This window comes from Lepisosteus platostomus, chromosome 28 (assembly GCF_059453375.1).
Source record: "Lepisosteus platostomus isolate fLepPlt1 chromosome 28, fLepPlt1.hap1, whole genome shotgun sequence".
NCBI lineage: Eukaryota > Metazoa > Chordata > Actinopteri > Semionotiformes > Lepisosteidae > Lepisosteus > Lepisosteus platostomus.
The window spans coordinates 5,729,545-5,754,608 of NC_142638.1; the positions used below are offsets into that span (position 1 = coordinate 5,729,545).

The 25,064-nt window shown below is 48.5% G+C and overlaps 1 protein-coding gene across 8 annotated transcripts in view; it reads left to right on the forward strand.

Moving 5' to 3' along the window:
• Positions 1 to 25,064, forward strand: part of aclya (ATP citrate lyase a) — a 36,769-nt gene that overhangs the window by 5,135 nt on the left and 6,570 nt on the right. For 3 of the 8 annotated variants that reach the window (XM_088622634.1, XM_088622633.1, XM_088622635.1), the window contains 20 exons: positions 2,662 to 2,838; positions 4,579 to 4,701; positions 6,205 to 6,267; positions 6,553 to 6,743; positions 7,761 to 7,840; positions 8,771 to 8,901; positions 10,693 to 10,811; positions 11,781 to 11,917; positions 12,339 to 12,400; positions 13,132 to 13,249; positions 14,481 to 14,635; positions 15,473 to 15,566; positions 17,199 to 17,255; positions 20,362 to 20,412; positions 22,062 to 22,203; positions 22,975 to 23,143; positions 23,279 to 23,383; positions 23,518 to 23,714; positions 24,456 to 24,537; positions 24,822 to 24,932. In XM_088622634.1, coding sequence (XP_088478760.1) covers positions 2,680 to 2,838; positions 4,579 to 4,701; positions 6,205 to 6,267; positions 6,553 to 6,743; positions 7,761 to 7,840; positions 8,771 to 8,901; positions 10,693 to 10,811; positions 11,781 to 11,917; positions 12,339 to 12,400; positions 13,132 to 13,249; positions 14,481 to 14,635; positions 15,473 to 15,566; positions 17,199 to 17,255; positions 20,362 to 20,412; positions 22,062 to 22,203; positions 22,975 to 23,143; positions 23,279 to 23,383; positions 23,518 to 23,714; positions 24,456 to 24,537; positions 24,822 to 24,932 — 2,346 coding nt within the window. In that variant the 5' untranslated portion in view covers positions 2,662 to 2,679. Of the gene's footprint in view, positions 1 to 2,512; positions 2,534 to 2,661; positions 2,839 to 4,578; positions 4,702 to 6,204; positions 6,268 to 6,552; positions 6,744 to 7,760; positions 7,841 to 8,770; positions 8,902 to 10,692; positions 10,812 to 11,780; positions 11,918 to 12,338; positions 12,401 to 13,131; positions 13,250 to 14,480; positions 14,636 to 15,472; positions 15,567 to 17,198; positions 17,256 to 20,361; positions 20,413 to 22,061; positions 22,204 to 22,974; positions 23,144 to 23,278; positions 23,384 to 23,517; positions 23,715 to 24,455; positions 24,538 to 24,821; positions 24,933 to 25,064 lie in introns of those variants that run through there. The other 5 variants (XM_088622636.1, XM_088622637.1, XM_088622638.1 and 2 more) reach the window with 5 other exon arrangements.

Sequence of the window (25,064 nt, forward strand, 5' to 3'; positions counted from 1 at the left end):
CATGCCTGTGAGACCCGCGGCCCCCACTTGCCACAAGGGACACCCCTCAGCTGGCTGCCATCTGTTGCCGATGTGAGGCTGCGGTGGCTGTTTGCAGTTACAGCTTTCTGTACGGGTTTGGTTCTGTGGAGAAGTGGTCCCAATATAAGACGTGCAGAACTAGGTTCCCAGCTCACCTAACTTCTGTTATCCAGCCAGTTATTTTATAAGGGCTTGATCACATTCAGGGTCACTGGAGCCAAACCAACAACAGGCTCAAAGGAGGGTACACCCTGGATGGGACACCAGTTGATCACGGGGCGCACGCACTCACACTGGGGTCAGTTTTCCCAGGAGCAAATTAACCGACCAGCATGTTTTTGGAAGGAAACCGGTGCACCAAGAGGAAACCTACAAGGAAACGAGGAGGGGGGGACATACAGACTCCACTCAGACAGCACCCCGGGTCTGTCTGAATTGAACCCAGAGCCCCAGCTCTGCAGGTCAGCTATACTAGCCACTGTGCCACCCCACCTTTTTGTCAAAAATATATTATTCGTTCACTTGAGAAGAATAAGATGTCTCATGGACTGATTTTAACTGAAGTCGAATCTAATTAACATCATGATCCATGTGTAGAAATCCAAAAAAACAAATCGGTACATTTTCGTCGCTGCTGTGTTCAGTAGCTTGTCCGTGATTTTGTCAGTCAAGTAATAAAGCAGTTTTGTAGTCCCAGGCGTCGGCTCGGTTGGAGCACATGGCTTTATCAAAACTGCATGGTTTCATACTGGTTAAGAGGTGGCCACCTTTGGACAGAAAAATGCGGTGTTTCCTGGGTAAAACCCAGAGCAGCTTCTGCGTCAAGGAAATGTGTATTAAATTCAGCTTCTCCGTTTTATGAGAAGACACTGGGCCATGTTTTGTCTAATATGAAAAACTTCTTGGAAATTGGCGTGCCTTAAAAGTCACCAAACTGCCGTTTCTGCATGCTTAGCTTGTGATGCAGCCGGTCATTGCCGTAAAGCAATTATTTGCATGTGAAATACATTTCTTGGCACAATCCACAAGGAAGAATTCCGGAAGACCTGCCCAAGACAGCCCAAATAAGTTGGAAGACCTGTGTGAGGGGGCGAGGTGGGGGGGGTAAAGAGGGCTTCTGTAGCCGTGAGGGTGGTAGAGCCCTCTTCTTCCTCCTCCAGCCTGCGAGATTGTTGGGAGAATGGAAACAGAAATGCAGGCCCCTCCTCCCAACCTGATGCTGTGCTGGGTTGGGCATTTCCACCACAACCTGGGGCTCCGGAGTTTGTTAATCATTAAACTGGTCTGGAGAAGGAGAAGCTTTTTTTTTTTTCTCCTTGCTTTCCAATGGCTGCGGTCAATCGCGTTGACGTGACACCCCTTTCCTCCTGCTGCAGGTCAGAGTTGGGGGTCAGGTTCTCGGGGCTCAGATTACGCCAGCGTTGCTGTGATGAATACAATACATATGCATGTGAACATCAACAGGTTATTCAGAGCCTCCACTAGTGTCTTCTTCAGGTCGAACAGCTTTGTTGTTAGTATAGTTTAGTTCAGCTGAAGAGTAACAATGTTTCTCACTTAGCATCTTTAATTCATACTGATCACAGTCTTCAAAAACATGATCACATCTTCAGGTAAACTAGGCCATAAATTCTTCAATGCACTTCGGACCGTAGTGCGTTTTCATTGATCCTGTTGCTTGGGAAAGAGCTAGACCTGGGTACGTGTGGGGCAGGATAGGCTGGGTCCCCCCAGTGCTCGTCTGGACAGCCCCACGCCCCCCAGAGCAGGCAAGGGAAACACACCTGTTACCCCCTGATTCCGCACGGGTCTGGGGCTGCTGTGCTGAAGTCAGCGCTGTCTTGGAGAAATCGATGGCCAGCCATTGGGGGGGGGGGGAGCTATTTTTAGCCTTCAAATCGGCAGCAAAGAGAGAAGAAGTGAGGGGGGAGGGATGATTCAATTAACGAAGACGAGCGACAGATGACGCAGCACAGAGCTGTGCTCTGCTTTACAGAGGCCCACCTGAAAATGAGTTTCTTACTTTCGGGACTAAGTGTTGTTTATTTTTGGTTTTGTTGGTGACTTTTAAAAGCTTGTGTTCCTGTGCCGCAATCTACATGCTCACAGGTCAAGGACTACGCGAAATCTTTAATAAACCTGAGAGTTGTCGTTGGCGGATTGACAGTACTTGAGCCAAGTATCTTGTTAAATTTGTTTCAGAGCCCAGTGTGTGCGTGCGTGTTCTTCAGAACGCAGTTTTGTTTAATGACCTTGTTTCAAGGATAGATAAAACCTTTGCAATTCCATTCGCTCCCACTGTAAGCCCGTTTTTCCTCCTAGGAGGTCTCCGAGATCTCTATTCTCTGAGATCTCCATTAACAGGCTCATTTTGCACCATTAAGGGCTGAAGTCGAGCCTGGAATAAACAGGGTTTCAGTGACGAGATTGTGTCTCCTTGATCTTAAGAGCCTATGGAGTTGTGATGTGGAACCTGAGGCTGCAGTCATGATCAGACCCCACCCGTGATCAGGTGTGTGTGGAGGTGGGCCGGGTGACAGTGAAAGGTCTCTCTACAGCATCGTTCTCCTTCTCCACCACGTTCGTTCCCATGGAGGACATCGGATTTGAATCTCTTTTCTTCCTGCCTCTTCCGCTTAGGTATCGCGGTGAAGAGCCATGTCAGCCAAGGCCATTTCCGAGCAGACGGGGAAGGAGTTCCTGTACAAGTACATCTGCACCTCGGCGGCCGTGCAGAACCGCTTCAAATATGCCAACGTGACAGCTGAGACCGACTGGGGCAGACTGGCCCAGGACCACCCATGGCTGTTGACTGAGGTCAGAGCAACCTCCCGCCACCAGGGGGCGCTGTATGAATGGTGGAGTCTGATTTCAAGATCGTTTAGTGCCAGTTCTGCTTCATAGTAGACCTGGGGGCATTTTTTACATTTTATTTTGAAAAGTGAAGCAGTAATTGGAAAACGAGACGGACGCAACACAGCAAATATTGTTCCCAGTTTTCAAGCTCATGTTGGAGGTTCAAAGTCTTATTGAGCAGCAGGAAGTTTATTTTAAATGAGACAATAATTTGATTACTATCTGTGATTGGATTTCGAATGGATAACATTGGATTTGTGCTCTTATATGGAGCACTGTCAGTTCTTGGAAGCGGTTTCTCCCTTTCAATATAAAATAAATTAGTATTCTCTCAATTTACTCGTGACTGCCCAGCTCTCTGAATTGGTATGACATATTTGAAAATCCAGTGCAAAAATAAGGTAGACAGAATCACTTCTGGAAGTAAATACTTTAGGACATTCAAAGAAATCTTAATACGATTTCTGAGCCATCAGAACAAATTATAAAAGTCTTAACATTGGCATCACATGACTCAGATTTGTGGGACACTGATTTGCTCTATTAATAGCATGCAGTGGTATCGCAGAAGATAAGAGTTTCACATGCATTTTTCAAAAGACTGGCAGCAGTCAGAAAATGCAGCCTAGCACTTGGCTTTTAAGAGGTTAGTGAACCTTTTTTTAAGGTCAGATATGAATAGGAATGGCTGTAAAATGCCAGCGACAGAGATGGGATTTATTTGACAATTGAATTAACTTTGTGATGGACTGCCGTTCTGGCAGGTATCCAGAATTAAATGGCTGTGTTCTTTCAATTACCTTGGCACTCCACACGTTACAAAAGACGTCTGCAAAGTAATGTGTCCCTCCCGGAGACAGCGATTGCATCAGGGAAGAGAAGGAGAGCAATCTAACCTGAATGCTTTTACCCTTCAGTAAAATTCAAGGATGTGCTGAAGTCTGTGCACGTGGGCTGGGGAATGTGCAAACCCAGAATGCTCTTTGAGACCAATAACAGGGAAGCAGCCCTAAAGACTCACAGGTTGGCAAAGATATGAGGCACATGCAAGAGTGTTCTTGAGCATTGCATATCTCAGAAATTAAAAAAGCAGCTCCCTTTGCATGTTTCAGTTAATATGCTCTTATTAGGCTGGTATAGCTGTAGTCCACTGTCCTGGTAAAAGTCTGCTCAGGGCTTTCACAAAATCCGACCTCCCTCACAATCTCTCAAGTGAAAGAGGATCTTCATTGGCTGCTTATTAAAAATTCACCTGTAAATTGTGCTTCTTGCAAGAAAGGACCGGATGAGTCTGGAGACCGTGCTTGTGGTGTTAATCTGCTCAGAAAATGGCGAAGAGCACCAATTTTAAAACCATGTCGAAATGGTGACGTGTTACAGCAGCTGTGGGATTTATTTCTGAAAGTTAGATCTGAGTGCAGAGATCCATTAAGGATCAAACAGTTTAGTTAATTACTTAATTAGCTTCATCAGGAGCAGAGTTTGTTGGGGGGACTCAGAGGCACTTGCAGGACTGAGATAGGAAAATGCCAAGGTGATCAGAGGATTGGTGCCTGGAGACGGCGCTCTGGTGCTTGGCTGGTGCCTGGAGACGGCTCTCTGGTGCCTGGAGACGGCGCTCTGGTGCTTGGCTGGTGCCTGGAGACGGCTCTCTGGTGCCTGGCTGGTGGCTGGTGACACTTCTCTGTTGTTCTCCTGCAGCGCCTGGTGGTGAAGCCGGACCAGCTGATCAAGCGCCGGGGGAAGCTGGGCCTCGTGGGCGTCAACCTGGACCTGCAGGGGGTGAAGGAGTGGCTGAAACCGCGGCTCAACGTGGAAACCACTGTGAGTACCGCCATGCCTCTGCCTTTCCAGCGCCCTCCCCTGCGCAGAGCACACCCTGTGGAGGGCCGGGGGCTTTTTTGCATCTTTCTTTTCACTGGGGTGGTCCTGAGGCTTGTCCAGATCCCCTCTCCCAGAATATGGGGATGCCAGTCACCGCATCGGTTGGCCTCCCTGCGGATCGGGGGGCTTGTCGGGGAGCTGTCAGGACCTGGGGAGAGGGAGGGGGCGGTGTGAGTGGTCGGAACAGTTTGGACAGGGGAGTCTCAGGTGACACTCTGGCGTGGGGGCGTGGGTGTCCAGGGATGGAGCTTTCTGTCGCCCGGAAAATGTTCTTGCGTGTTGACGGATTGAAAAATAAATACGTGCAATAAGTCACGTCAGTTTCTCCGAGAACATAATTCAAAACGCCGCAGGCTTGGAAACTTGGAAGCAATTTGTGCGCTGTTCATTTATTTGGTACGTCTAAAGCAGGTGCCTGGCATTTGAAGTGTGGCTCTCTGCATTAATGAGTGCCGTCTCGATACTCCAGTCTCTGGGCCACTGCAGCAGAGCGGCGTCCTTGACTCTGACAGGCAGTGGATCTCGGAGTTGTTTCCCCTTTATCTGGATTTACGATGACAGGTTTTGATGCGACCAGCTGAGGCCGAGTTGTCTGTTGCTTTTATTTTTTTCTTGAGGCTTTGCTGCAGTGCCTTTAATGCAAGGACCGCTGGCGGCCAGGCTGAGGTGTTAGTGTCTCCTCCGCTTTTCTGCCGGGTGTTGTGTTACAGGCTTGCCCCTGCTCCAAGGCTGTTGGTTGGTTTATCGTGCTGGTGCGAGGTGTCTGTGGTGATCGCTCTGCTCTGACATGAAAGTCTATCTGCGGTAGCCCTGCCCTCCTGTCAGTGTGTCCCGCTTCCTCAGACTAGGACAGACGGGATTTGTGCTGTGAAGCAGTCTGGGTTATGCTTTTGTTGAAGTTGAACAGATAAGGATTAAATAAATATTCTACCTAATATCAGTTTTCCAGAAATTACAGATTATTATAATGAGTTAGTACTGTGCATCTGTGTTTTATTTATCGTGTACAGAATCTCTGTTTATAGTCAACTGATGTGTAATAGAATTTGTTAAGCTCCTGTTTATACAACTGAATTTGCGGTGTGGCTGCAGGCTGTTATTATGCTGAGAAGCTGGGAGTGGACAGCCTGACTCACGGAGACAGGAGCAGCTCCAGACGGACAGACAGGAGCTTGGAGTGGACAGCCTGGCTCACAGAGACTTTCCTTTGGTTTTTCTGTCTTTCCTTTTGTGTCTCTCCATTTTCTTTTTATTGGTCTCCACCCATCCTCTTGATTATTGGTTCCGCAGACACTCCATAACCCTGAATGTGATTTTTATTGTGTTGGAAACGTGCTGCGTTGGTCCAGCTCGCTTACGGCTGTGGATCAGATTCAAAGACTGTTGGATTTTTTTAGTTTGCAATTAAGAGTTTGTATTGTTGTTTTTGTTCCTCCCCCCTAGATTGCAAAGGCTAAAGGCGTCCTCAAGAACTTTCTCATCGAACCCTTCGTGGCTCACAAGCAGGTAGGAGAGCTGGGCGGTGTGCTGGGCCAGCTTTCAGATCCAGGCAAGCCTGCCGATCTCGGATTTTGCCGTCTCTTGGCTTCTAAATGAGTAAACGCCGGCTCCAACAGCGTCTTCTGTTCCTGTGAGCCGGCTTGCTTGTGTCTGTTGTGATTTCCCTCGCGGCGTCTGTGTTTGTGGGCCAGTTCCTCCCGGTCTCCGTCACGATGTTAATTGTTTAGAGTCTCCGTTCCTCCGCCCTGCCTTCTCTTTCCTGTCTGACGGGGCTGCTCCGCGTCTCTCCAGGCGGAGGAGTGCTACGTGTGCATCTACGCCACGCGGGAAGGCGATTACGTGCTGTTCCACCACGAGGGGGGCGTGGACGTGGGCGACGTGGACGCCAAGGCGCAGAAGCACCTGGTGGGTGTGGGCGCCAAGCTGACCGAGGAGGCCGTGAAGACGCACCTGCTGGAGCACGTGCCTGCCGCCAAGAAGGAGTGAGCCACGGGTTTTTCCTTCGGGGGGGGGCAGCTGTTCTTACATTCGGCAAAGCCCACAGCAGACGCACTGAGTGTTATCGGAGGGCGTGTGCAGCTCTCACTGGTAACACGGGGAAAAACTGGGTACCCAGGACGTCACATGGGTTGATGTTCCATGGCCAATTGAGCCTGTCCCACCCAGCAAACCACCCAGGCCACCCTGTGGTGCTCAGCCTACTGGACCCTGCCGCCTGCCTGCAGTGTGCTACAGACATAGACCTACATTTCTGAATGGACGTTTGGTCCATCACTCATGCTCGTTCTGTGTTTGTTTCTGGCACGTTTTCCTTGCTCTTCGCCTGTCCTGATCTGTTTGAACCCACTGACCTCGGCGGCCCTGTTTGACAGGAGGATGCATGAGCTGCTGCTCTTCGTCGCTTGGCTGGCCTTGAGATAGACGTCTCTCTCACACACACACACACACCCACACCCCCTTGCTCGCTCTTTGATTTCCAGCGAACACCAAAGCAAAACAAGCTGGGCATCCATCAGCAGGCCTGACAGGAGGAGCTGAATCTGAGTTCTCGCACAAACGGGGCCTCATGGGCTGATGGACTGGGGGGTTGTGTGAGAAAACAAAGTGTGAGCAATTGACAGTTTGAATCCCAGCAAGCACAGCGTCTGTCAGAAATTGACAGGCTGGAAAAGCTGCTCTCTGTCTTTTTTTTTATTTCTGATCTGTCCGTTCCTCCTCCTTGCTGGGCTGGGTTAGAGAAGTGGGATTTCTGCTGCGTTGTTTGTGCCCAGGCAACCAGCCTGAGTCATTTTATTATTAGTTTCTTCCGTGTTTTGGAACCACTTTTCAGCAAAACCTGCTGCCTGCCTCCACTCTGTTAACCCTAACTGATGCCTGAAAAAAAAAAGATCTACAGATTTATCCAGAAAGTGCAAGTTCTTTTCTGAAGTCTTACCAGAGGTGATCAAAACAAAACCTGAATGTCTTGTGTTTTATGTCTGTCCTGTGGTCTCTTGCAGTGTGCTGGCCAGTTTCGTGATGGGGCTGTTCAACCTGTATGAAGATCTGTACTTCACCTATCTGGAGATCAACCCCCTGGGTATGTCCCAAATTGCGCTGACACCCAAGATTTCAACTGATTAATGCCTGAACTATAAAGGCTTGGTAACTGGTATCAGATGCACATTAACAGTCTTAGACTGTGTAAATGTTGATTATATTAAAAACCTGTGGCATGAGATAAGGATACAGATTTTATAAAGCAGTGTTTTCAAGTTTCTAGAGTCTTATGGACCTGAGAGCCTTATTACTTGAAGTTATTGATTATCAGGTTAATTTGGAATTTGATTAGAGTTCAGTTCAGTGGGTCATTTCTAATTACAATGCATCCATAACTGTTCTGGATAAAAAGCAAGGGATGAGTAGTAAGTTCAAAACTTCAGAGAAAAAAACATTTGAATAATCCATAGTTGCATAATTTCAATTTTTGATTGCTCGAGATGTCTTTGAAAATCAGATGAATGAATTTATGCCCACAGATGAGCAGATGTTATCTGGCTTTGCTGTGAAGATCACAACTGATGAAACATCTTTGATGTTCTTTCCAGAATAAGTTCAAAAATGGGGGGAAAAAAGAGATCCATTCAGTTGAGGATTTTTTTTGTTCAGCCCATAACAATTTTAAGTATCCTGGAATTGCAGAGCCTGTTTTGACTTAATGTAAAACGGTCAAGTTCTGCAGGTATTTAATTCTGTTTAAGCAAGTGGAAGTTTGTATTAAAGAAATCTCATGGTGACCGCTGGGATCGAACCCCCAGACTCAGGCATGCAAGGCACACGCCTAACCCATTAGGCCACACCCGTAATCGTGTTATATGTGATTATATATCTGCATTTATGTGTTTGTAGAGATCTTATTAGTTCATGTTTGTCTGGGTGAGGCAGCCAGTTGTTCAGTTCTAGCGCCTCCTGTTGGGCAGATTGGGAGTGTGTTTCCCGGGCTCACTGTCTGCTCTGCCCTGCTCCTCAGTGGTGACCAAAGACGGCGTATACGTGCTGGACATGGCAGCCAAGATCGACGCCACGGCCGACTACCTCTGCAAGGCCAAGTGGGGGGACGTGGAGTTCCCCCCCCCCTTCGGGAGGGAGGCCTACCCCGAGGTGAGCAGACTGAGCCGGTGGGGGGGGGAGTCATCATCCTGCTGAGTGACCAGAAGCTCCGGACACAGGACTGGAAGATCCTGAGCACCCTTACTGCAGCATGTGGCTGACATCAATGTGCTCCTTCAGGATTTGCCGAGGCTTAAACTCTGAAGCCACCTGCTCTTACAGTGGTGACCCCTGTGGCCCCTCGGCTATAGAGCCCGTGTAATGAGATGCATATCACTGTCGTTAAGGCTAAATATCACCGTGTAAAAAAACACTTTCTGTTGTGGAGGGCGTTTTGTTCCCATACGACTTACAGGACAGGCACGTAAGTATTCATGTTTGTCACATCACGTCTTAGGTTTTGGGTTATTGTACCTGTTACACTGCTGGGAAAAATGACGATAGGGGATTGCAAATGCCTTTAGCAAACCTGATTTATGCTGCATAAGACTGCCTTCATTTATAGGATGTTTCCAGTTTGCTAACCCCAGCAAAGCCTTAATATTTGACCCCCCCCACAGGTATTTAAGGCGACTGGAGTAGTTTTGGGAATCACTGTAAATTCTGGGTCTTGTTTTCCTGCCTCAACATGCAGCCTCCTCCAAGTCGGAAATTGTCCCCTATTCTCTGCCAGCTCTCTTCCCCTGTGCAGTAACCTGCTCCTCATCCCTGTCCTCTTAGCGCTAACGAGATCTGATCACCTTCCAGATCTCTGCTCTTCCTCCGGGCCTTCTGCAGCGCTTGCCTGCCAAGAGTTACTGTCCGTTTCTTTCTTCCCAAATTTAATTTGTATTTTTATTTTCCCATCCTCATATTTCATCTCCCTCGGGCAATTACCCTGACTGCGTTGGGTGCGCTCATTATGGGGAGTGAATCTAACCGGTGCAGTAAATCCAGCTCTGACTCATTCTTTCTGAGAGATGGCAGGGCAATATGGTAAAAGGCAGCCTGTTGCTTCGCGTGCAGCTGACCCTGTGCCCCCTGTCCCTGTCCCTGTCCCTGTCCCTGTCCCTGTCCCTGTCCCTGTCCTCAAAGTGCAAGATCAGCGCTCCGAGCTAACCCATTCCTGCCGTGTTGTCATTGAGCTCTACAATATAGAACGGCTACAGAGCATTTCAGCTGTCTGCTTTTTTTCTTGGAAAATTCATGTGATCATGCGAATGAGTTTTCATCCTCCTGTCACTTTCCCAGCCATTCAGGTGTTCTTAATTGTCGCTTCGGGGGCTGTTATTTCCGCAGCCCGTTTGCCTTAATTGGATTGCAGGAAATCTTTGCTGCTTTGTTGTTCGCACAGAGAGTAGGGGGAGATGTGAGCCTCCGACTGAGTCACTTTTCCCCAGGCAGTGACTGAACAATCTGTATTATTAAAATTGAATATCGATTACTTAGTATACAGCTACGGCATTAAGTGATTTATTAATATCGTTGTCTGTATGTGGATATTTATTATGGATTTATGATGATTTATTGATTTAGAGTTCCGACACATTCCTGAAGTGCAATGTATATTTTTCCTTTGATGTCTGAAACGTTTCTCGAGTTTTATGTGTCTGTGTATATATGGTATGTGTTGAGTGTATGGGGAACTCCCCAGGTCGAATTCCTTGTGAGAGAAAACTTGCTTGGCCAATAAAGTGATCTATCGATCTGATCAGCTCCCTGATCCTGATCTGGGGCGAATTTCCTCGGGGGGCTCCGACGTGGGGGGGTCCGGGTGGGCGGCCGGGGCCCGCCGGGCACGCCCGTCCCTGCCCCGCGGACGGAGCAGTCTGGTAACCGCAGGGTGTCGCTGGGGTTTTGCAGGAGGCCTACATTGCTGACCTGGATGCCAAGAGCGGCGCCAGTCTGAAACTGACCTTGCTGAACCCGCGGGGCCGCATCTGGACCATGGTGGCAGGCGGGGGGGCCTCAGTGGTCTACAGGTACGCTGTCCGAGCGCCGCAGTGCTCACAAATGCTGTTGACCTATACACTCACCCGACACAGTCCTGTGCTGTTGTGTTCTGGGGAGTCCTACTTACCGTGTGATATCAGGCAGGCGTCTTCCACTCACAGACACTAGAGCTGCTTGCAGTAGGACCACAAATTTATGTCCCGTCCATACGTTTTGACAGTTAGACAGCCGAGCCTAAAAGCCCCAGCTTCCTCCTGATTAATTTGTGAGCAAAGCAACTTCGGGACCTGTAACTCGGCAGACGCAGAACAGATTGAGTCACTCTGGGCTTCTCTGCCAAGCGATCTTGCGCAGACATGGCTCATTTGACTGCAACGAAAGTGAAATACTTGCAAATGATGCTGCCTAATAGGAGCCTTGAATCATTAAAATGCTTGAGTCCTGGTCAATAACATTTGGAATACAAATGCACTGTTTGCTTGCAGGGACATGGCGAATAATTTCTCCTTTTGTTTAAATTGCTGTGGTAGTCCTTCTCCAGATTACAGCAGTTTTAGTAATATACGTACAGGGTGGCACAGTGCCGCAGTTGTCTCGCAGAGCTGGGGCTATGGGTTCAAATCCAAATGCTGTCTGTGTGGAGTTCGTATGTTCTCCCCACTTTCATGTGGGTTTCCTGCAGGTGATCTGGTTTCCTCCCAAAGTCCAAAGACACACTCGTACCAGGGCCAAGTTGTATGTCTCTGTGTGGGCCTTGCGATGGACAGGTGCCTCATCCAGGGAGTATCCCACCCTGTGCCTGTTGCTTTGCCGTGTTTGGCTCTGGCTCCGCTACAACCTTGTACTGGATGAAGCAGTGAGAAAATGGACAAATGCTCCTGGAGGATCAGAGCAGAGTGTCCATGCACTTGTGGGCGAGCTTCAGCCGACTGGCGATCCGAATGGCTGAGCTTGTAAATAAAGAGCCCTCGTTCTTTGTTTTCATTCAATTTTAATAGCGACACCATCTGCGACCTGGGAGGTGTTAACGAGCTGGCTAATTACGGCGAGTATTCGGGGGCCCCCAGCGAGCAGCAGACCTACGACTACGCCAAGACCATTCTGTCCCTGATGACCCGGGAGAAGCACAATGAAGGTGGGTGCTCGGGGGTGTAGGTGGTCTGGATGTGCGTGTGTGGTCTGGGCCGGGGTGTGAGGGTGGTCTGGACCGAGGTGTGTGTGTGGGTAGTCTATGGGACTGAGGGTGGTCTGGACCAGGGGGTCTGCTCCAGTGATGAGTGTGGGGTTAGTACCACTGTGTCGGAGAATGTTAGGAGTTTTTTTTGGCAAACCCAGCTGTGCCAGTAGTCACAACTTAAGCGATTCGGCAACAGCGCGAGCATTCGGGTTGATATTGTTTCCGGGCGAGAAAAAGCGAATCGTGTCTTAAAGCTTTGAGGAAAATGTTTTGTTTGTTTTTGCACTTTCTTGTGGACCCTGTTGAGTGTTAACAGAGAGCTCTGGAAGGACCCAACCATCCCTGTGCTTCTCCTCACTGTTGTCTGTTCTGGCCACAGGGAAGGTCCTGATCATTGGAGGCAGCATCGCCAACTTCACCAACGTGGCGGCAACGTTCAAGGTGATGAGGGGTGGGGCGGGGGTTACGTGAGGCTGCTGGGTCTTTACAGAATTAAAGTCCTTCAAGAAGAGGCTCCAGAAGGCCCCCCTGTGCTGCAGGATCATAGCCAGGCCCAGCAGTGAAGTGTTTCAGTTTGCTGGTATTTCTCCGGGGTGCTGTAGGAGAGCTCTCTAGTCTATTCCATTCACACGTCTTCCAGCTGACTAAGGCATCAGTGAAGGTTCAGCTAATTAAATGAAGCATCAACCCTGCTGCTGACCGTTTATGACGTAACGAAAGTTAGCAGTATCTCGCCAGTAAAGCACGGACCACTGGGTTTAAGAACTGCCTCTACCCCCCTACAGCAGTGCACATCCTTAAATGCTAACTGTGCAATGCCTCAGAGCTCAGTGCACTTCTGCACTCTGCACTTTTGATTGGGATGACCATGTTTTTTCCCCACTACCACATGTTTATTGTTCTCTGCAACACGTTTTTTGTTCTGGTTGTTACGATTTAGTATGTGCCCGTTTGTAATGTCCTGTGCATGTCCTGAGTGATCAGCGCGAAGAGGAATTCCATTGTACATGTACATATGGCAGATTAGCTCCTCTACCCTGTACTGTATGTGCCGTCTGATCCGCGCTGGCCTGGCAGTGCCAGCATGGCTCTGTCCCCTGCCAGTGCCGTACATGCTGAGGCCCAGGGGCTGGCAGGGGCAGGAGGGTGACGTGCTGGTGTTTCCCTCCTAGGGCATCGTGAGGGCCATCAAGGACTACCAGGTCCCCCTGAAGGAGCACGAGGTCACCATCTTTGTCCGACGGGGCGGTCCCAACTACCAGGAAGGCCTGAGGGTCATGGGGGAAGTGGGTGAGTTACTGCGCGGGGGGGGGGGCACACAGGACACAGGACACAGGACACAGGACACAGGACACAGGACACAGGACACAGGACACAGGACACAGGACACAGGACACAGGACACAGGACACAGGACACAGGACGTCTCGCTGGGGACTAAAGCACCGCGGGGCCTCCTGGTTGTTATTTCAGCTAAAGGTCTTAATGAGCTGGTCTTGGGGGGCCCTGGTGTCTTCAGTGTTTGTTCAGACTGAACTACTGAGGCTCATTGATCTGTGGGATCCAGCTGCATTCACCTGTCTCTGCACACAGTCTTTCCTTTAGGGGAAACACCTGGCTGTAGGTGGGGTATATTTAATAAATAAAATAGACCTTTGTACTATATCTCTTCAACTTGCATCTGAGGGGGCTTGTCCTTATTTCTCTATAAATCACTCTTAATAGGTGCCCTGTTAATGACGTTCTGAAACCCAGAAAGGGATGCACAGGTGATACTTATTCCAATGCTGTTTTTTTTCCAAAAATCAAAAGATTTTAAGCAAAGGGAGATCATTTATCCTCAATAACTAAGAGTTAATTTGGAATAAAAACAAATAGGGGGATTGAGTGTCGTTTATTAACTTGGCTATAGGCATCTCTGATCCTTGAGGGTTTGAGTCCTGCCGATACCTCTCTCAACTGGAAACTGTTCTAGACTTTGGAAAAACTGGCGATGTGACCTTGTATGTCAATCTCTTAGTTCAATTAAGTAATTAAGATAAAAGGCTGGCTGAAAAAATAGCTGGACCTCACTATCAAATTTTGTATTGGCTCGGCTCCTTTTGTTTTCCCTAATGAACCAGATTATAAAGCCAATGTGGTCAAACGGAGCTCTGGAAGTTGCCCAGCTCTTGGCTTAAATGGTCCTCCCTGCTGTGCTTCAGGAACTCCGGCTGGTTTCACCTCTTCTGAAAAGGGACTGTAGATAAAAATGATTCCCCCGTCGGTTCTCGTGCTGTGCCCTAAACTGCGGCAGCTCGCGAGGCTGGGGGAAGATCCTGAGCCGAACTAACAGTCCCCCCCTGGTTGATGTTAGCAGCAATAAAAACATCTTTTTCTTTAATCTCCCCATTCGAATAAAACCCCCATGCCTTTGATGGCAGTAGGAGGAGAAGCAGCAGCTCCAGGGTGTTTAATTAGACAGCCTGTGTGTGAGTTTGTTTTTCTCCCCCTAACGGCACGGCTTCCGTCTCTCTCCGCAGGGAAGACCACCGGTATCCCGATCCATGTGTTCGGCACGGAGACCCACATGACCGCCATCGTGGGCATGGCGCTGGGCCACCGGCCCATCCCCAACCAGCCCCCCACGGCCGCCCACACCGCCAACTTCCTGCTCAACTCCAGCGGCAGCGCCTCGGTAAGTTGGCCGCCTCGCTCGAGCAGCCTGCTGCGTCCTGTGTCCGGGTTCGAACGGTCGTGGGCTCTGGGCCTTGGGACTGGAGGGCTGTGAGTTCGAGTCCCTGCTGGGTCAGTGGCAGCCTTGAGCACTCGCCCCAGGGTGCCCCAGTAGACCGACCGCCTACTTCAGCGGGCGCAGATCGAAGTCCCTGTAGATAGCTCAGCCTCACAATTGTTTCAGTTTTGTGAAGATGAAGTATCATTACCCTAATGGGAATTAGGGTCTATAGCATCTATAGCCAGCTCCGAGCACTTTACAGGTGGGGTTTGCTTCATGCATCTCTGAAATGATGACATCCTATGGCAGTTGCTTCAACCCAGCAGATCACACTGCAGATGAGCAGAGATGTGGAAATCTTTGCACAGTGCTGCAAAGACCTCCTAGCCATCCAGGAAACAGCCCTGAAGTGTAATCATGCAGAACTGTGCACAATTCTGGGCCATTATGCTGTTGCCTAGCCTGTAGAGAGTCTTATTATAGCCCACGTGCCCCTGTAGGTCATGAGGAGCCCATTGTAGCTCAGCTCTTTAAATCAGAGTGCCTTTGTGATAAAGCACGGCCTCGGGTTCCCTGCTGGAAAAGCCAAGGAGCTGGGTGTAGTGTAATTCAAGTCATGCTTTATTGTCCCATTGGGGAGAATTGTTTTACAGCACACTCCCAACATAACACAATGCCACAAAAATGTACTGACCAAGAAGTCAGTGCAACAGTGTTACAGCAAGTTAAGGGCAAAGATACTGTAAGTGTGATCTCTGCGGAGAGCTGTCTCATCGCTGTTGCCCATCGTCTTTCCAGACCCCCGCCACCAGCAGGACGGCCTCCTTCTCGGAGCCCAAGGCCGCCCATGAGCCCACGCCGGCGAAGAAGGCCAAGCCGGGAGTCCCGCCAGGTAACCACCCCAGAACCCCCCTCTCCCTGGCGACCGCTGGGGCTCGGCTCAGGCTGCTCGCCTCCGTCCGGGCAGGATCTTGTGAGGAGGTCAGGGTGCTGGAACTGCTACAAGGCACAGACGTAGATTGACGTTATTGAACACCACTAATTACATTGGCCACAAATTGGTCTTTATCCACTGAGAATTATAAAAATGTAAGAGAGGCTACAAATGAGAGTAGCTCATTTGGCCCATCCAGCTACTTCTAAAAGGAAGCCAGGGTATGGGCTTCAACAACATGGCTGGGCAGCTTGCTCCACACTCCCACAACCCCTTGGCTAAAGTAGTTTTTTCTGTTTTCCGCATAGTTTCCACTTGTGCTCTCCGATTTGTGTTTCCCTGTTCATTTTGAAGGAATTCGCTGGGTTGACTTTGTCAGTGGGTTTGAACACGTGTATCAGTTACCCTTCTAATCTTCTCTGTTTAAGATGAAAAAGTTTCTGTTCCTCTGGCCTGTCACCAGACAAACCTTTAAGTCCTGAATTGCATCTGATTGCTCTTATAACTGAAGCGCAAAAGTGCGATTAGATGGCAACAGAAAAGGAAATTAGAGCAGAGTTTTAGGATCCTTTTCCTTAGTTTTGTCTGCTACACATTCTTGTTCTCTCCTATGTGATGTCCTCCTCATCGTCCTCATCGTGTTGTGCGAGATGCTCATTTTGTTTTTGGTTGTCTAGGCAAGTTTTCATGCTTCTGCTAAAGGTTTTATCAGACTGATACTGGAATATTTTTTATTATTGACCGCTTGGAGTATTAAGTGGGAGTTAAAGCAGGGGGGTGAGTTAGGAGGGGAACATGAGTACTGGTCTAGTTGAGTGAGAGGAGAAACATTGAATGGACCCTTTTAATTGCCTGTAGTTGGACTAAAGCTCAGTTCCAAAGTTGTTTGTGATTTTAAAGAAGCCAGGCTTTTGGATGGCACATCTCGTCAATCTTCACAGGAAAGGATTTTTTAGATGCCGTAACGTGCACGGTTGTATTATGGTGCTGTATTTTTAAATCTTGAATTGCTGTTTTTGTGACCTCTCATAGTAGCGTTCTGCTCTGGGGTACTGCTGCCACCTACTGGTCACAAGGCATTTTACAGCCTCCTTGCTTGGTGCAGCACAGTAGCCAGTGCGAAAGGTACCTTAGGTTTTGTGCTTCGGTAAAAGAGGTTAACAAGGAAGGATGAATTAAGCTTTAAATGCAGTTGTTGCCCAGCTGCTGAAACCCAATATTGAGACTGAAAGTAAATATTTTAGTAATCATTAAGTAAAATTGCAGCTACTTCAATCTCAGTATAAAAGATTCTTTAACTTGAAAGTATGAGCCTTCAAAACCTTAAACCCTTTTCAGAAAGAGTTGTTTTGTACTGAAAGGAGCTACATATTCTAACATAGTGTCAGCCCTTTGTTCTTCATTCCTCCTGGGAAACCGTTTCCTCCCATAATCCCCCACGGCTTCCCCGACGGCCTCCAGTTGTGTCCGTCTCCCCAGTCTGACCTCTGAACCCCAGGCTCCTCCGGCTGTCCCACTGCAGCACGCTTACTCCCGAGCACAGCTCTGTATTCAAGTGTTATCTCTTTTTCTCACCCTGAAATACCTAAGCCCCTGCTCAATGTGACACCCGGTCACGGACCTGTTCTTCCCAGGGAGCCTTTCAAGGTAAGGCCAGCTGTCGACCAACAGCACCCTCTTACCGAATGCCGCACGTCCCTGATGGCACCCTTGAGGGAGGAGGTGGGGGGAGGGACTGTGAGAGTCAGCAGGCTTTCAGTGAAGAGCTACAAGGCAGGATTGCGAGACTAGGGGCACTTGAGAACTGCTCCAGTCTCGTTGTGCTGGTGTGTGCTTGTGAAGGCTGTGGCCACACTTCTGCAGGCTCGCTAGGGTCCTGTGAGGCTCACAGCTACCATGTTGCAATGCCCAGGCTCCCCTTCTACAGCACTTCAGGGATCTCGCATGGCTGTTTCTTAAAAGAAGTCAGCAACGTGGCTGGGCAGCTTGTTGTGCACTCCCACCACCCTTTGCGTAAAGAAGTGCTTGACGTTCTTAGCTTTAAATGCCTTCCCACTTGTGCCCTCTGGTTTGTGCTTCTCTGCCCATTCTGAAGAAATCTGCCTGGTGAACTTGGTCTTTAGAGGCTCTGAGGATTTTAAATCCTTGCTCCAGGTCTTCATTGCCCTTCATTGTCTTCTCTGCTCAAGACTAAAGAGGTTCTGTTCCTTCAGCCTGTCGGGGTTAAACATTTTCTCAAGCCCCAGAATATGTCTCCTTCCTCTTCTCTGGGCTGATTCCAGAGCATCGGTATCTTTTCTGTAATGAGGTGAACAAAACTGTACACATTTTCTACAATTGTATTGCAGTACTGTTACAGAGTTTTAACATGATTAATTGATAGTGCAGGTAAAAATTCAGCGCTTTTGACTACACATCTTAACATTTTGTATTAATAGTTTATTTTTAGTACTTGCATGCAAAGAAATCCACTTGTCTACACTAGGCATCTTCCAGGTGCTTGGCCTAGGAATTTTATTTAAGTCTTTTTGAAATTTAATTTGCTGCTTCTCTGCATTTACAAATTATCGTAATCTGCTATTATCCTCAAACATGACTAGTTTACTAACTATAGCGGAATCTTGATAATTGAATTATTAAAAATAGCGGAGGTCCTAGTAGAGATTCCTGTGGTACTCTATTGATAACATCACTCCAATTGGAGTATTCACCTCCAATATACTCTATTAGCTAATTCTTTAACTAGTCACTTGTCTCCCTGACTGCCTACTGAATGTCTATTAGTCTTCTGAAGAACTTTATCAGCCTGCTTCTGAAAATTGCAATGCATAATATCAGATGCTCTGTGTCTGTTTATTACTGTTGCTGTTTATGCAAAGAGCTCTAACAATTTAGTTAGGCAAAAACTTTCTTTTAAATCCAACTAATCTGATTCTAATCCCCTTTCCAATTCCCTTTAGCCCTTTACATTAATTGACTGTTAATGTTTTTTGTGTTACTTATTATAATTGTAAAACTCTCTCACCCTTGCATTGCTGCATTCAGTAAAAGTGAGAAGGACGAAGCATTGCAGCTTCTGTCATCTGATCAATTCCAAAAGCTTTTAGTGATGATTGAAGCTTGCACGTACGTTTTGTGAATAGGATTTTCAAGATCCTAGTCCACTGGTGGTAGTGCATTTGGCAGTAGCAGGTAGAAACCTGATTGCTTATTGCTCAGAGGCATTGTGTTGTTAACAGGTTTAAATATGCAATTCCTGAGAAACAATTTAGACTAAAAGCATGGTGATTAACTTTGAGTTTATCTCACCAGAAAGGGTTAAACATCCATACAAACCAACAACAGGCTTTGAGTTTTTCACCTATTAGCTTTGAGTACAGTTTGGAGTTGAAATCCTTTTGAATTTGTAGATCTCCTCAAGCAGAGTAGTTTCCGCATATGCCTTTTGGTCCTTACCAGTTGTGTTTCTTTACTGGATTTCCAGGCTACTTTGAGGAAATATTTAATTTAATTTCAACTTTCAACAAACTCGGGAACTTTGGGAATTTTGGTCCGTGATCTCTTGTTCCTTTGCAAGAACATCCTGAGTGTTGAGCTGATATTGACAGGTGGATAGCACCTTAGGTCTATGCTTGGGAGTGTGATTGTGACCCCCGTGTGTGTGCAGTTGTGCAAGCACTTCCACATTGTTGTGAGCTTTGTGACAGAATGTTGTATAATGCAGTGGTTCTTAACCTGGGGTGCCTGCACTTTCTGGGGGTCTGAGAAATGCCGGATTTGACAGAAGAAGGCAAATCATCAAAGAGACTAAATAAACAGAAGCACATAAGTACAACTACTTTGTCTAATCAAGGCTTTTTCATGCGTTTTTCATTTTATTGAGAAATTAAATAATCCCATCTTTCATTCTAAGGTCAGGAAAAATATATATTTTTTTAAAGAACTGACCTGCTCTACTTGAGTGGTTTTTTGATAAGGGGTGAGAGAACAGATTTTGAAAACCGAAGAGGTGCAGACAGCAGGAAAGATTAAGAACCAGTGGTGTAATGGCTTTGCATTTATCAGAGTGGGTTGTCTTTGTCATTGGTTTTGATTAATAGTGTTCACTGAGCTGCTCATGAAAGAAAGCTCTTCTAGTAGATGGCCAGCAGTATGCACGTCAGTTAACACTTGGTCATGTGACGAGCACACACTGCCCCTTTTGAAAAGCCTCCCCTACAGGTCATAGTTTGTAGTAAAGTTTTAAGTGTATAGTTAGGCAGCTGCATGTACTGACTGGTGTTGTACAAGTTCAGAATTGTACAGCCCTTACTTTTGGTTCCATTTTTCATTTTAAAGACTTTAGGGATCAAGAGCAACCAGAGTGTGTTTCCTTAGTGGGTAATGTTTAAAACTCCCTCTTAAAATGAACATGACATTAAATCTTTCAAAGTCCTGCCATCTTAAATTTAGCACCAAATACACTCACCCCCACCTCACCAACATACAGTGTGATGTAATTGCCCAGTTTGCTAGTAGTAGTTATGTGGCATTAATGTCATTTATATATTTGTACGTACACTGGTAAGTATTTAGCATTTCTAAATATGAATAGAGATGTGTATACTGTGCTGGTTATTGTGCATTCTGCTTGGTGTTTATGATCATTTGAATGTGACAGTGCCCTGCAGGACGGTTGATCTTTTTTTTTTGTTCATTTTTCTTTTGTGTTGTGTTCTGTTGTTGTTTGTATTGTCGCCTGGTGACGTAACAGAGCAGCAGGGCTCGGCAGGCGGAGTGGGAGGTAGGAAAGCCCCCTGGTCTGGTTAGTGTCTCCAGGCCTCAGTGAGGCCTGGCTGTTTGCTCACCTGCCTCACTAGTCTACTTCTGACCATCGCACTGCTGCCACAGGTGTCACCCGCCCTGTTGCCCTTTGCCCTTTGCCCTTTGCCCTACTTTTGCTGAGGGGGTGTTATTCCCACTCTTGGTTCTTTTCCTTCCTTTTAGAAGCCCTGTTCAGTTTGTCTTTAGCTGGAGGGGACTTGCACTTGATTTAAAATTTTTAAAAGTTACATTATTTCCAGAAGTAAAACTTAATAAGCCTGATCTTCCTTCTGTGGCGTTCTGTCCTTCAGGACATCATCAGTGGTTTGCAGTTGACCTCAGCAATGAGATTCGCCAACCTTCAAGGCAAGAAAATTGTTTTAACAATGTGAACATGAAGTCATTTTAATATTTGAGGTGTTATTTTTTCCCTCCATCTAAAAGTTGAATAAAGACTGAACTTCAGCAGCTGGGTAGATCACAGTGCAGCCTTGAGGACTGAAAAGGATTCTTACAGGCACTAGGGATGAGACAATATAAGCGGTTTTATTATTTTTGTCCAGATTTTTTTCCATTTCCTTTTTATTAAGACGAATAATAAAAACAATCACCTGTATATGTGCCTGCTCTGGCACATTGTGTTGTAAAAAGAAAGCCACAGAGCTGCTGAAGCCCCAGTAGCAGCAGTGTACTGGGTGAACTGGGACAACCTGCAGGCTGGACAGATAAGCTCAGTGTGGTTGAAGTGAGGGGTCCGAGATGCTTCTCTTTTGACGTGTTGCTGGAAATGTCCCATCTTAAATCGCATTTTTGCTACACTAGAGTAAATCTCTCATTGTTGCGGGGATCGTATTGTAGTAACTGTGCTTTATTGCTCTCTCTTAAGTATCTTAAATATCTTGGAGAGCTCTGGTAATCAAGGCTCAGTCTGAAGATGGCAGGCCCAGTAGACCTCTCTGTCAGAGCCAACGTGACTCTTGGAGCTCTGAGCCCTTTCGCAGGAGCCAGTAACTTCTGCACTCGCCCAATTCCATGCGACCTTAGAAAATCCCACTCCTGACCTGTCCAGTGATGTGACCCCTGCTAGAGCTGGCACCAGCTGGGCCTTGAGCTGTGTGACAGCACCCCCTAGTGTTCAACAGGATGTAGTGTAAAAAGCAGAGGTCTTCAGTCCCTCTTTTTCTTATTACCTCTCCTTTCCTTTCTTCCTCTTTCTCTCTCATCGCCTTTCTGCATTTTTGTTTTCTCGATTTTTTTTATCACAATCGCTCTCTTTCCATTTTCCTCCCTCCCTCTGTGTCATTGCAAAAGTAGAGGATTTTTTTTTACCCTCCCCTGAGATTTCAATGAATTGGAAGAAGAAAAAGTCAGTACCACACCGTCCAAACCCTGCACTGTCCTGCCTAAGCTTTTGGGGGTGATCCAGCATCTGCGTAGCTGGCGCGTGTGTGAAAGTCTGCCAGCGCAGCCTCTGCTCGTGTGCTTTGACAGTTGAGCGTTTTGGGGTTTTTTGGTGGTTCTGGTGGTTGGGTGGGGAAAAAGAGCCTGGGCGTGCTCTGTCTATCTGGACAACGCAGACGGGGTCCTGTGTCTGTGTGCGAGCGAGTCCATCCTTGCCCATTTCCTCTTCTGCCCCCCCGCTCCCTGCAGCCAAAGCCAGCACCCTGTTCACCAAGCACACCAAGGCCATCGTGTGGGGCATGCAGACCAGGGCAGTGCAGGGGATGCTGGACTTCGACTACATCTGCTCCCGGGAGGAGCCTTCGGTGGCGGCCCTGGTCTACCCCTTCACGTGAGTGACCGCCGCCGCCCCACTCTCTCCGCGCAACTCCCCGAGGTGCAAACACGAGAGACGAGTCGCAAAACCAAAGGGAGGGGGCTGTTCAGCCTATCAAGCGCTCGCCATCTGTATTTCTGCATCCACATGCACTGCAGAATGAACAGCAAAGTGCATTTAAAACTTAGTATCGAAGGCCCTTCTTTACCCAAAGGGTTGTGGGAGTGGTGAACTCCCAGCTACCCACCTGTGTTCTTGAAGCTGATACTCTGGTTTCTTTCAAGGAACAGCTAGATGAGTTCCTTAGATCAATTAGTTACCAAATGTGCCAGATGGGTCCAGTGGTCTCCTCTGATTGGCAATCTTTCTTTCCTAAATGTGCTCATTTGGTTGCTTGTAGCTCTCAGCTCTGAGGATCTATGCCAGCTGGTTTAGAAAGCATCCAGGATATTGGCTTCAACAACACAGCTTGGCAGCTTGTTCCCTCCTCCCACAACTCTTTGTGTAAAGATGTGGTTATCTTTCTAATCAGCACACTTGTGCACAAGATTTTTGTCAGTGATGGAAAGACCAAGTTTACTAATGAATGTGGCCCGTCTACCTCCTTTGTATCGTAGGATCATTGCCGACGCTGTTTTGTGTGCAGGCGAATTGCACTGTCGGGTAGTTACACCCAGCAGGGCCCGTCAGGTTTAATAGCTGCGCCTGTGCTTGAACATCTCCTGCGGGTGCTGCAGGGAGCGCTGCGTCGGTAACCCTGTAACCTGGTGGGGCGTCGTGTTGCAGGGGGGACCACAAGCAGAAGTTCTACTGGGGCCACAAAGAGATCCTGATCCCGGTGTACAAGAACATGAGCGACGCCATGCGGAAGCACCCGGAGGTGGACGTGCTGATCAGCTTCGCTTCCCTGCGCTCCGCCTTCGACAGCACCATGGAGACTATGCAGTACCCCCAGGTGCCTGCAGGGGGCGGGCGGGCAGTGGGAGTCCCGGATCAGGCCCCGATGGGTCGTGTTGATACTTAAGCCACCCTGTGTGAAAGTGGCATTCTACCCTGCCCTCTGTCCTGACTGGCCCTTCTGTTCCCTCAGATTCACACCATCGCCATCATCGCAGAGGGCATCCCGGAGGCGCAGACCCGCAAGCTCATCAAGACGGCGGACGAGAAGGGCGTCACGATCATCGGCCCGGCGACGGTGAGCCGCGGCGACAGATGCGGCCTGGCTGCAGCAGAGCATGTTGTGAACGGCCAGCCCCCCCGGGGCTCGGGGGGCCCTTCGCCCGTCCTGAGTGCCGTTCAAGCCCGGCGTTCTCTCTGCCCCCTGCCCAGGTCGGCGGGATCAAGCCGGGCTGCTTCAAGATCGGAAACACGGGCGGCATGCTGGACAACATCCTGGCCTCGAAGCTGTACCGGCCGGGCAGCGTGGCGTACGTGTCCCGCTCGGGGGGCATGTCCAACGAGCTCAACAACATCATCTCCCGCGGCACCGACGGCGTGTTCGAGGGCGTGGCCATCGGGGGGGACAGGTGAGCCCCGTGGGGCGGCCGTGTGGGCAGAACAACACTCCTACACGGAGATCCGCACCTGTCATTATTAATAATAATAATAATAATAATAATAATAATAATAATAATAATTGCATACACTTACATAGCACTTTTCTGGACGCTCCACTCAAAGCGCTGTACAGGTAGTGGGGACTCCCCTCCACGCCCACCTGGATCATGAGACGGCAGCTATAGTGCACCAGTACGCTCCCCACACACCAGCTCTCAGACTGGAGGAGAAGAAGCCAGTTCAGAGATGGGGATTATTAGGAGGCCATGATTGGTAAAGGCCAGGGGGGAAATTTGGCCAGGACACCGGGGTTACACCCCTCCTCTTTTGGAGAAAAGCCCTGGTATTTTTAATGACCACAGGGAGTCAGGACCTCTGTTTTATGTTTCACCTGAAGGACAGCGTCACTATACTGGGGCATTAGGACCCACACAGACCGCAGGGTGAGCGCCCCCTGCTGGCCCCACTAACACCTCTTCCAGCAGCAGCCTTGGTCTTTCCCAGGAGTCTCCCATCCAGGTACTGACCAGGCTCACGCCTGCTGGGCTGCAGTGGGCTGCCAGCTGGGAGTTGCGGGGTGATATGGCCGCTAGCCAAATTCTCAAACCCTTCAAATCTTCAGTCAGGCTGTCTGCTGATGGGGGGAAAAGTGCACACAAGTGAGAAAAGCACTGGCCTCTCCGTCAAACCTCTTGGCTACTGTGCTGCAGGTACCCAGGATCCACCTTCATGGACCATGTGCTGAGGTACCAGGACACCCCGGGAGTCAAGATGATCGTGGTGCTTGGGGAGGTGAGAACACGTTACTCTGGGGAGACCCAGGGATGGCATTTCCTTTCGTTGTGGCTCTTTGGCCTTGAAGCTCTGCAGCAAGGCTCAGTGTTTCTTAACATTTACAGTTTTTTCTGCACATAAAATGCATTTACAAAGGGCACCTTCCACGTGGCGAGACTTGAGACATGGGGATCAACACAGACACCCATGTCATTTCAGGAGGGAGTTCCTTAGAGACCTCAATTGCTTCAAGACGTCTCCCTCTCTCTCCTTTTTCTTTTCCCTTTCTGTCTGCTGAGCAGATCGGTGGCACGGAGGAGTATAAGATCTGCCAGGGCATTAAGGAGGGCAGGATAACCAAGCCGGTGGTGTGCTGGTGCATCGGAACCTGTGCCACCATGTTCTCCTCTGAGGTGAGTGTCCTGTCCGCACGTTTCTCCCCCAATCCCACAGCTCTCTCCTCATGCATGCAGTATGGGAAGCCTTAACTACATCACTTATGGTCCCCCCTTAACTTGTACACCAGTTTGAGCATCTTGGCTGTT